Source organism: Artemia franciscana, chromosome 13 (assembly GCF_032884065.1).
Source record: "Artemia franciscana chromosome 13, ASM3288406v1, whole genome shotgun sequence".
Classification (NCBI taxonomy): Eukaryota; Metazoa; Arthropoda; class Branchiopoda; order Anostraca; family Artemiidae; genus Artemia; species Artemia franciscana.
Genome location: NC_088875.1, coordinates 20495816 through 20508481, shown reverse-complemented (window position 1 = coordinate 20508481; position 12666 = coordinate 20495816). Strand labels below are relative to the sequence as shown.

At 35.6% G+C, this 12666-nt stretch overlaps 1 protein-coding gene across 1 annotated transcript in view; it reads left to right on the top strand.

Moving 5' to 3' along the window:
* The window catches only part of LOC136034635 (alanine--glyoxylate aminotransferase 2, mitochondrial-like), a 76852-nt gene that overhangs the window by 27986 nt on the left and 36200 nt on the right, over positions 1–12666 (top strand). Inside the window, exons 7-8 of the mRNA XM_065715936.1 lie at positions 6246–6349; positions 9108–9200. Coding sequence (XP_065572008.1) covers positions 6246–6349; positions 9108–9200 — 197 coding nt within the window. The remainder of the gene's footprint in view (positions 1–6245; positions 6350–9107; positions 9201–12666) is intronic.

Below are 12666 nucleotides of genomic sequence, written 5' to 3'. Positions count from 1 at the left end.
AGATTAACAATCCAATGAGCCCTCTTCGAAGTTTATACGACCATGCTTTCTATAAAAAACCTTATATGCCCCCAGGGCATGGCTTACAACACTTGCCCTTTGGGCTCCGGGGGGTTGTCATCCGCAATGACATGATTTCCAGACCTTTTAACTACGTTGAAAAAAATGGCTATCTCTAAATTTTCATTGTATGTGTTTGGAAAATGGTGGGCGTGGGAGGGGGATTAGTTGCCCTCCGATTGTGGTTGACCATTAAAAAGGGTATTATCTCTTTCAATTTCCAATCAAATGAACTCTTTTCGAACAAGACGTTGTGCCCACATCGCTCTTTACTTAGGCAGCGCTATTGCGCTACCTATGATTTCTACGGAAGTTTATCCATCTATTCCGTCTATTCATTTCATAAATTGTACGGAATAGCTTTCTTGATGGCTCCGCTATTGACAATGAAAATCTTATATTTTTACATTTAGGGCTCAAAAGGGGGAAAAAATGAAACATTTGCTGCATATAACTGGATTGTGTCCTTTATTGCTGCAATCCTCTTATTTAATTTCCTTGTGTCATCTATACATGCATGGATGTATTCAGGGGAGTATAAGAAATAAACTCAAAAGTAACAAAACGCCGGTTATGCAGGAAACGACGATAACAACAGTCATGATAGACCACTTAATTTTTCGGAAGCTCTAGGGACTAAACTATTTTCTTTATCCATCGGGAATATTAAAGGCAAATATATGCTATTATTTCTTGATAGCATCAGAGATGGATCATAAAATGATCCATTTTTTTACATCAAAATTTCCTATATGGTCGGATTATATACCTGCTTCTGACCCATAACTGGGTCCCAAGAAAGTATTTACAAAACCGGAACAATATACACTGGGATGCACTTTTTCCCGTAAAAATCCAAATTTTCAAAAATGAAAGGAAGTGAAGATTATATTATATAATACAGCAAGTGTTTGCTCATCAAAATAACCTTTCACCCCGATTAGCGAGCCTAAATTTTCTAAATTGTTCCGACACTAGTGTTCCAATTCAGCGGACACTAGCCGAGGCTGTAACTATAAATTTTGCTATATTTTATGCTGTAGCTATAACTTTTGTTCCGGAAGGTGACCCAAGGTAATTAGTAGAATCTTGATTAAAATTTTCCTGTGGTCCCATCCAAAGATGCAGCTAGGTTTTTGAGTTTGGAGGGGCGATACAAAGAGTGTGTCGACAAATGTAGACACATAAGTGGTTTGTATACGCAAGAAGGGCAAGGATCTTTCACAATGTTCATCATATAGACCAATAACACTTTGTTCTGTTATTAGTAAATTATTTTAAAAAATTTTACTTCCATATCCAACAACAAAGTGCGATATGGGGGATCAACAGTTGGATTTTCGAAGTGGTGTAGGGGTTCAAAATGCAATCGCAATAATCCTAGAAATATTGGAAAAACCATCATAAGATTAAAAAACAATTATTTGTGTGTGGAGTTGATATTTCAAAAGCGTTTGATAGTATGTTGCATAGCCATGCTTTTTTGTCACTGTTGCGTGGTGGGGTGAACCCATTTATAGGGCAGTGTTTGGCGGGCTGGTATGGTAATTCATCTGTGAGAATCTTTTCGGGAGGGCAACTTCCAGACCAGATTTATTTACGTCGTGGAGTTAAACAAGGGTCAGTTCTTAGCCGCTTTATATTTAATAACGCAATTAGATCAGCCACACGGTTCATACCCCCACATGTGATTAAGGGTATCGACATTAGCCACTTATTGTATGCTGATGATATTTTGTTGTTCTCGGATAATTTAATATCAATGCAGAATGCAATTAATATATTACACTCGCATCTACGAGAGATAAGATTAGAGATTGAACCATCCAAAACAGAATTCGCCTAGTGGCGAATAGTAAAAGTGATATCCAGCATCGTTCAATTAGGGTGGGATCACTTAGTATTATTAATAAAGATTTCATTAATTACCTTTGGTTGCCTTTTGGTCCGTCAATTAAGGCTACGCGGGAGTTGGTGTTATCATCTGTGTTGGGAAAACTTAGGAAAACATATGGCCTGCTAGGCAGGGTGAAAGGTCGTTTTGATAAACAAACACTTGCTATAATTTATAATTCAATGTTTGCACATCATGTATTTTTCATTGTTCCATTTCTGAAGTTTTTGAGTAAAAGTGATAAAAAGCGTATCCGCGTTTACTTTTTCCGGTTTTGTAAATATTTTCTTGGAATTCCACTATGGTTCAAAAATAGTTATATTATACGAAAATCCGGGATATTTGATATTACTGTTAAAATGGATCAACAAGACGACCGATTTCTTAGACGGTCTAGAGAAAATAGAATAAATTTTCCCCTTAATTGTCTCATTTAATGGAAAACAGCTCTGTCGTTATTTCTGTAATAAAATAGATATTTAAGCGCTATGTTTATGGGTGCTATTTTATAAGTTATGTTTATGAGTTATGTTATTATTTATAAGTCATGTTCTGTGAGTGTGTTTTTTTTTAGTTATGTGCAAAAAAAAACCAGCTATGACTTACTGATTTTCATTAGAAGTGTAATTTTTATATTTTTCAGTTTTCTTTCCATACTCCTCTGTGTACATCTTTTGTATGTAAAGAGGGCATAAATAAATTATTATTATTATTATTATTATTATTATTATTATTATTAGCTAAATTGAAACTATATAGAATTTACCAGATTTAATTCGATTTATTACAGAATTCCAATATACAGAAACAAAGTGATTACAAAGGAATGAACTTTACAGATACGCCTAAGCTTCTTCATTTTCCACTTATCAACAAGTGCCAATGACTCCAACTCAGCAGCTATGTCTTTTTTGGTGTAGAGTAGCTTAAGTGAATCAAGCCTTTCATCTTCCATGGTTGACTTCAATCAGTTTTTTACCATTTTATTTTGCTGAAGATCCATTCACCTTCAGCTAAAGTCACGGGTACAGTTCCATGGGTACAAATGGAAGGGCACGGTTATGGTCATTGGCAATAGAGAAAGCTGTCCAAAGTCCCGTCTGTTAGTCAGCCCGCACTATAGTACTCCATTACTTTTCACAATATTCAATGCTGTAGAAATAATTGATAATGCATGACAAGGACTAATCACCATAAATAGAGCTACATGCGCAAGGAAATAAAAAATCATTTGAACGTCGGTTAAAAATCCTTGAAACAGCAAAATTGATCATGTGGCCCTTGAGATTATCGTTAAGAAAATTGAAAAAAAAGGTTTTAAGAGTCCTAAGCTAGTGTAATTCTGTGTTTGGTTTGAAATGGCGAAGAGAGAAATTAAGTAAATGGAGGGAAAAAGAATTACAGGTCTGAATGTCCACTTTAAAGTACAGAATGAGGAACTACCCGGGGAGAGAAGTAGTGACGACAGTGTGTGACTTTCGTCTTTGACCATCTCCAAAACAAGAGAAATGGCTTGAATCTCGAGTGAAAGTTCTTCCGATTCAGACTCCAAGTTTTCGCCAGCTTTCTTGAGGCCAGAAAATTGACACGCACCCTCGCTTGGAGCCTTGAAACTAAGAATGCTCCCAGTTTCTTCGTTTGTTTCTTCAACAAAGTCACTGGCACTAGCAACAGCACTACCTTCATCGGTACTTTGAGCTTTTGATTTTGTTTTCAAGCGCTCGACAAACTGCGTCACCGATTTGACGAAACCATAAGAATGTAAATTTTTCTTTTGAGTTTCTTTTAACGGACTGGGATAGAGCGTCTTTCTTTGAACTCGGATAGAACTGTTTTACATGATACTTTGCTGCATGAGTGCTTCGATAGTCGTCATCAAAGTCGTTAACAGTGATGGGCTTTGTAGCTGAAGTCTTCACACACAGACTTCATTCTTTTTCGCTTAACTGTGTTTATTTTTTCTCGTCTACTTTGTCAAGCCAGAAAGTTACTTTTGCACTTGACAACACTTGTTCTGATTTTTAATGAACTCGAAGTACACAAACCAAGTTTACTTTCACAACTGGACCCAACTGGTATCAAGTGATCTGTTTGCGCCAACTGGTATCAAGTGATCTATTTACCTTTGCACGCGCAGTTTCTGGCAAGCGGCAAATTCCACCAGACACAACCTGTCAAAGACGTTGGGATCCAGACTGCGTTAATTTGGTATATGATAACTCGTATAGACTAATTCGAAGAAAGAATTAGATGGGGAAAATTGAAAATGACTCACCCTTATTTTAAAATAACAGGCTTCCGACGTCCCGTTGCCTTCGTGTCAGCGCTGCGCGCCGACTTCTTGGACTTTTGCCCACGCAAGTAGGGACCGTCGGAGCCAGGTGTCGATGCTGCGTGCCAACGCCTTGGAACTTTTTTTTTGGGGGAGGAGGGGAATCCTCTTTAGCTGCACCCTTGCCCCCACTCTAATTGAATGACGCTGGAAATCATTAATATTTGTCATAAGGAATCATGTTCTTGAAGGTTTAACTTCCAACACTGTTTTCCTTAGATGGGATTGTAGCGAATTAATAGAAATTCGTATCAATATTAGACAGTCCGAAAAATATCATCAGCCTACGACAAGTGTTTAATGTCACTGTTTTCCTTCACAAATATCACTGGGTTAATATCACTGGGCTAGAACTGACCCTTATTCGACTCTGCCATGCATGCAACTTCGGCCTGAAAATATTCTGATTGACGAAAGACCATACCAGCCTGTTGAAACCAAACTGATGGTCTTTCAGAATACATTTTGGTACTTGTTAAATATCCTGACTCCACCTACAAAGAATATAATCTGACACTCTATGATGCAAATATACATCCTAATTTTATCCTAAAACTGTTTTTGAAAACATTTTGGACAGCAATGCATACGGCGAAAAAATAATAAGAACAATTGACGTTTCTAGGTAAGAATTACCACTAAGAAAAAGTTCATCCGATACTTTAACAGGAGTCTCTTTTAATGATTCTTGGAGTCTAAGTTTGCCACACTAGGTTTGGTGTTTTTGTCCATAAATATAGAAAGGAGGGTGTCAGTCTGTCTTCAGGACTAGAAGCATCAGCAGAAATCTGACTCTTCAATACGGCGCAGGAGAAACTGTTGCTTCATTGATTGTTGTCAAAATTTGTGTATAAACGCATGCGTATCTGTATTTTCCCGCAAGGATTAAAGAAAATTCCTATATTTTGTATACTTGCATGTTTTTTCCCCAGCAAAATCCAGCAATTGGGAATGTAGAACTATCAAGTGTTTCAAAATGAGTCGATATATTCTTGTTTGGAGTCGCTGGTGAATGTACCTAGGGGATTTTTGTGGGGTATGGGTACTAATATTTCTCATTTAATATTCCTATATTTTATAGCTCTAATAGTCTCCTACAGCTAGTGTACTAGCTACAAAAGAGGTAAAGCTTTGCTTGATATCGACATAACGTAAACTTTTACTCATTTATGATTAATGACATTTCATGCGTACGTTTTATTTAAAATATATTTATAGCATGTGCTATATACGTCTCAGCAAGGGATTCGAGCAACCAAAACTGTGCGTCTGAGTAAACAGTCATGCTAATTTAGACCCTAGTAAAATAATAAAACCTCTTTTTCTGGTTAATCTAGTTTTATGGAATGCTATTCTTTCTCCCACTGCGCTGCACAGTTATGTAGAGGCTTGCAGCAAGATATTTATTCCTTTATTTATTTTTTTCAATGGTTTTAACTCATTTTACTTGTAAATAAGACTGATGCAAAAGCAAGAAATTGTGTAGAATGTCACAAAGACAGCAATTAGTATCAGCTGCATATTTCGGCAGCTGCTTTCAGTGTAAACTAAAAAGCATATAAGTAACATCAAAAAAATGCAATTGCAAAGGATTATTCAAAACAACAAAAACTGCAAGACCAAATTAAAAGTTTCAGTGCCATTAAGTCAATTACCAACTAGGTCAAAATATTTTTGAAATCAGCATTTTTTATCTTTCTGGGGATTAATCAAAGGCAAACTGCTTCAGGGGGTCAAAATTCACCCTAACATGAAGGAGGAAAACAAAATATAGATCTCGTTGTTAAACTGATCTATTGCATGTCTTTTTTATTCAGGCATTTTTTTTTCTCATTAGGATACATACGCTTCATTTTATTATTTGTTTATTTATTTCACCTGTCAGTCTTTCCTATATTGAGTATTCAGATCATGGCTTCAGTTTTTATGCGGCCTTTTTTCTATCATATGTTGTTTCAGGACAATGCTTGGCAAGTGAAAAATACGTTGAAGAATTGGAGGAAGTTCTAAGATATTCCGTTCCGAAAGGGAAAGTGGCCGGATTTTTTGCTGAATCAATTCAAGTTAGTTCTGTATTTTTTCAACATGTTTTCAGAAGTGTTAAGACTTTTGAAGCTGATGCACTGATACTATGTCCCTGAGATTTGGAGAGTAATAGGTCTTTGTGACCTGAGTCTTGACTCAGTTTGGCAAGTCAGCTGGTAAAAATAACACCACTGAGATTAGTTAAAAGAATCTAATGCTTTGGAGAAATCATGGTACAAAGATAAAGTGTTGGGAATTTTCACCGATTGTTGGATACCTATCCTTTCTTGTTTTAAAATTGTATCCATTTTTTCCGCCAGTATTTAACAAGACATTGAAGTTGCCGATGCCTCGAAATTCTCTCATCGATGCATCGGTCGTGCCTCTCATGAAGGAATATCTTTCTTCCAAAAAACGGATGTCATACACTTTAATCTTCTCATCAGTTATCATAATTATATGAAATAAAATTGGAAGCCCGTTTGCACAAGTTTTTATATTATTATCCCGACAGCTGACTCTGCTCATTCAATCTGTTCTTACTTGCACGGCTCTTTTCGCGACAGACAAATTTTTTTCTATTATTTTTATTAAATTCTTATGTTTTTAAAAATAATATTTTTTTTGTTCTTTTTCGTATTCTTATCATTTTCTCATTATAGTTTTATATTTATTACTTTTTTCATTAAACATCAACTAGGGTCTATTAATCTACGGTTTTGAAGAAAAATTTGCGCTTGGAAGAGTGGAGAATGCATGTTCAATTTAATTGAACATGATGCAGTGAAGTACGTGGAAGAGAAAGGCGCTGGGGAAATGTGTAATGGTTAGGCCTTCACTGATTGTCAGTTTTGAGTTGTTTTTAGATCACCCGTTGAGTTTTTGAGAAGGGACCATGAGTTTCTATTGCTTTTGAATATTTTCTTTATGATTGTTGGGTGTTTGCTACTAGGGTACGCATAATACATCTTTTCGAAGTTTTTTTTTTTTACCTAAATGTTACATGCATATTTGTGATTTACCAGTGTAGAAGATTCTGGAATGGGGATATTCAGGCTCTGATATACAAACAGAAGTCCAAAGTACTAATATAATTATGATCAAGAATATCATCTAAAGAATTTTTTAATTTCCATGTTTGATTACGTTTTTTTTATTTCTTGTATACATATATACTCCCATAAAATAGGAAAACCTTTTATCCGAAAGTTCAAACTGTGCAGGAAATCTGAAAAGCAAATTCCTTCATCCGTATCATACTTGTTCAACTACATAAGGGGCCATGGCAGAGAAAGTCATCCTTGAATAATGATAAAATATCTCATAATTGTTCCTTTAATTTTAGCCTTAAAACATATTGCTCAAATTCTGAGCAATAGAAAAACAAAATTATTCTTCGTTGCATTTAAAGATAGAAATGTTTCTTAAATTGCTTGTTTTTATTTTTATTTTACTCTTTCTACTCCTGATCGAATCTTCTCGGGTAGAAATGTCATTCAATTCATAATTTATACTAAAGAACCTCACGTGTAAGACCATGCTGCGACCACGTCTACCTTTTCTTCAAACGACCGATAGCTATAGCATTATCTCCATATGATCAATGCTATGCCTGTAAATGAGTCTTTGATTTTCAGAAGAAGTTTCTCTTCACAGGTGACTTTAAATCAAATATTTTCAAGAATCTGATCGCCAAAGTCTATATCTGGAAAGATTGTTTGCATATAATTAAAGGAATTGGCCTGTCATATGCCCTTATGAGGTTCAATACCCTATTAAAGGCAAGAAGCGTTTGAGATTTTTATTCACGGACAATTCATGATTATTAGTAACTTTTTAACATTGTCAAAATTTAGAGGTGAAAAAAAAATATTTTTACTATTCCAGCATATTTTTTTTATCAGTTAAGCCTACTAAATTTAAATTATATAAAATAATTGAATGAAGTGATTATCGGGCTATACGTCGTAAATTGTTTTAAAATTTTGACTTTTTTTTCCAAGCACGAACAACACAGGCATGATGAGTTTAATACCAAAGGTTTTGAGTTTGGTTGTTACTGAATCCAAGGGAAATTTATCTCTGAATGATTTTCCGTTACTCTGATTTTCATATCTAGTGACCAAGCACTTGCGGGCTGTATATTTTCCGTCTAACAAATATCCTAACGAAGAAAGTAGAAGAGTGTAGTTTAATCTTGCTAATCTTCACTGTCAATTGGAATGAAAAAGTAAAGTAAAAAACCCATACACTAAATGATTGTCTTCCTTATTAACTCAGAGTTAAGAAAGATGTCTTAGTCTCAGACATTCATCCTTCACTGGAAGATGGGCAACTTTTTAGTATTTGTATTGTGTTTATTTGGCACCTTTTTCTGATTTTGAATGCTTTTGTTAGTGTTCTTTTCTTTAGTATTTTATGGTAAAGGGAGATATTAGTTTTCGAATTTTTTTCAAGCTGGGATAGTTTAATGTAATAAATGGCATGGAACGTATTTCCTTGATATGCATTTTTTGTTTTTCATTTTCCGCAAATTAGAGCAAGTGGTGTTTACACGTCTTCATTTGAATAAATTTCAGTTAAGTATTTTTTATTATCTGAATGTTACTTTTTTCTTGTAACACTAATTTGGAATCAAACCATGAATACAAATTTGAAGCGCCATGGTCTGAGCTCTCTGAGTACTATGTTCAATAGTTTATAGATTGTGTCCTAGACTTTTTCAATTTAATTGAACGTGTAAACTTATTGAATTCTTTCAGTTTGGTTTACCATCGTTTCTTTTTATCTTTTTAGGGTGTAGGAGGTACAGTTCAATTCCCTAAAGGTTATCTTAAGAAGGCTTTTGAACTAATAAGGAATTATGGAGGTATTTGCATATCAGATGAGGTAAGTGATATTTGACTAAAGCAAAATTCCTATGTGAAACCTACTGTTTATTTGTTGATCCCTTTACAGTCCACTAACAAACAAAATTCAGTTACATTTAAGTTGCTTGGTGAATGTGGAGTGTTGTGGAAACTTTTCAGAAATTCAGATTGAAGCTGCTTTTTTCGTTCTGCTTCAAAAAAGCTACAATATATCCACTTACCTCCTGAAGGGTTGATGGCGATAAGGGTGGGTCGATGGGGGGCCAAGGACCTGCTTGTTGCCTTAGCTTGTTAAGCATCTGATCGGGACTTAGCTCATTTTTACCTCATTATGGTTTGGCTTGTTTTTGCATACTCAAAATCTGGTTGTTCTTTCCTATGTGTACTGAAACAATGAAGTTCTCAACCCCTTAAAATTTTCAAAATAGCGTGTCTCATGAACAAATTCGTTTGCAAAACACTCAAGTCTTGCACTTTTATCTGCCGTTTAACGGTTAATAGCCTGATTTAAAACAAAAGTTGTATCTCTCTTAATCCACAAATTTCTTGCCAACTTTCTATTACCACTACTTGGAAAGGAGAAAAGGGCAAGCTCCAATTTCTTTAGAAAATAGAGAATTATTAAAGTTTAAGAGGCGCTTTCTGTCTGAAGTCACAAACAGAAATAGCTTGTAAAGTGGATGGCATCACCTTTTGAATCCTGGGAACATGCTCTTTTTTGAATCTCTAAATTTTTCTATTTATTCTGAGAATTCATTCTATCTTGCTGTAATCTATTTTAGAAATTTTGTTGTGTTCTTCCTACATAAAATTTACCACAAGAACACGGAATCTTGTAAACACCCATTTGTATGTTTCTTGGAATCCTATCTTTTCCACTATTTATTTAGTATCTTTTCGATCTTATAGAGAAACATTATCTACAAATTTGGGTGTCTTTTCTTTGATTACAGCTTTGCCGTACTTTGGAACTTTTGTTAAGATGTGAGTTTTATTTATATGTTTTGTCTGTTTTTTTCTCGTTTGTGTTGTTCTTTGTCTTTTTCTTTAGATTATTAACTAATTTTTCTCTTTTTCCTTTTTTTCCGTTGAAAAGGCCTCCCGAATGTGCAGTCGAAATATTCTGAATTTTTTTTATTAATTAATGTTTTGCTATTGCTATTGCTTTTAGTACGTTTGTCACTGCTTTATTTAGATTGAAACCGTTATTATCTCTTAAACCCTCTCGTGTATCTTTTCTACTAAAAAAATGAAATAGATATATGAACAAATTTCCTTGGATGAAAATTTCTAATAATATAATGCAACAAAATTGTCTTGTTAAACCTGCATAATTCCTTTCATTATTTGGTTCGTAGAAACAAAAGGCCGATATTTTCCAAAAAAGACTTTTCGAGGCCTCGAAATTCGATAAATAACATGTTAGAGCCACTTTTTTTTAACTGCTTGTTTAGAAAAGATTATTTAAAAATATATAAAGGGAAATAAGGTACTGAGCGTGTACGCAACGTGTTTAGCGTCCCAAAAATCGTTTGTCCCTTTTTTTTTCTCTTTAGGCTCCAAACAAAAGAAAAATAAATGAAGTGCGAATTCTTTAGGTTTACCGGTCTTCTTGTACTAAATACGAAAAACTAAAGCTTTCAAACCTTTTTTGGAGCGAAAGCTGAAGCAAAATTCTTTGAAAGCATAGCTTTTTGAAAAAGCTTTACTTACGATATTATAGTTTTTCGTCTCATGGTGCAGAGTGAAATATGGGAAACTGACTAAAATTTACATAAAAGTGTAAAATTCTTTTTTTCCATTGTAATAGAATATGTTCAGCCATATATTTAAAAATCTATTATGAAAAAGGCCAAAATTTGAAAACGAGGAAGGAGCCTAATAGATTCGAAAAACAAGAGCTAAGAGCTCATATGGCACTTGTGACGAGGTCGGAAGAGCCGAGAGCTCATATGGTACGAGGTCGGAAGAGCCAAGAGCTCATTTGGACGAGGTCGGAAGAGCCGAGAGCTCATATGGTACGAGGTCGGAAGAGCCAAGAGCTCATTTGGCACTTGTGAGAAGGTCAGAACCTAAAGTTAAACTTTATAGCACAGGATCCTTCTAAATATCAAATTTCATTAAGATCTGGTCACCCTTTCGTAAGTTACAAATATCTCAATTTTCAAAATTACCTCTCCCTCCCAATTCCACCAAAGAGAGCAGATCCGGTCCAGTTATGTCAGTCACGTATCTTAGACAGGTTTCTATTCTTCCCATCCAGTTTCATCCTGATCTCACCGCTTTAAGTATTTTCTAAGATTTCCGGTCCCCCCAACTGCCCCCCCCCCAATTACGTTTGATCCGGTTGAGATTTAAAATAAGATATCAGAGTTACGAGGTCCTTCTAAATATGAAGTTTCATGAAGATCCGATCACTCCTTCGTAAGTTAAAAATACGTTATTTTTCTTATTTTTCAAAATTACCCCCCCCCCCCCCCCGCAATTGAGCGGATCCGTTCCAATTATGTAAATTACGTATGCAAGACTTTTGCTTATTTTTCCAACCAAGTTTCATCCCAATCCCTCCAATCTAAGCGTTTCCCATCATTTTAGGTCTCCCACCCCAAACGTCCCCCAATGTTACCAGATCCGGTCAGGATTTAAAATAAGAGCTTTGAGCCACGATATCCTTCTAAAAATCAAATTTCATGGAGATCCAATCACCCGTTCGTAAGTTAAAAATACCTCATTTTTTCTAATTTTTCAGAATTAACCCCCCCCCCCAACTACCCAAAAGAGAGCGGATCCGTTCCGTTTATGTCAATCATCTATCTAGGACTTGTGTTTATTTTTCCCACCATGTTTCATCCCGATCCCTCCACTCTAAGTGTTTTCCAAGTTTTAGGTTCCCCCTCCCAACTCCCCGCCCCCATCACCAGATCTGGTCGGGATTTAAAATAAGAGCTCTAAGACACGATATCCTTCTAAACATCAAATTTCATTGAGATCCGATCACCCGTTCGTAAGTTGAAAATACCTCATTTTTCTAATTTTTAAGACTTACTCCCCCCCCCCCCCAACTACCCCAAAGAGAACAAATAAGTTCCGATTATGTCAATCATGTATCTGGGACTTGCGCTTATTTTTCCCATCAAGTTTCATCCCGATCCCTCTACTCTAAGTGTTTTCCAAGATTTTAGGTTTCCCCCCTCCAACTCCCCCCAATGTCATCAGACCCAGTCGGGATTTAAAATAAGAGCTCTCAGACACAATATCATTCCAAACATCAAATTTCATTAAGATCCAATCACCCGCTCATAAGTTAAAAATACTTCATTTTTTCTATTTTTCCGAATTAACCGGCCCCTACTCCCCCCCCCCCAGATGGTCAAATCGGGAAAACGACTATTTCTAATTTAATCTGGTCCTGTCCCTGATACGCTTGCCAAATTTCATCGTCCTAGCTTACCTGGAAGTGCCTAAAGTAGCAAAACCGGGACTTT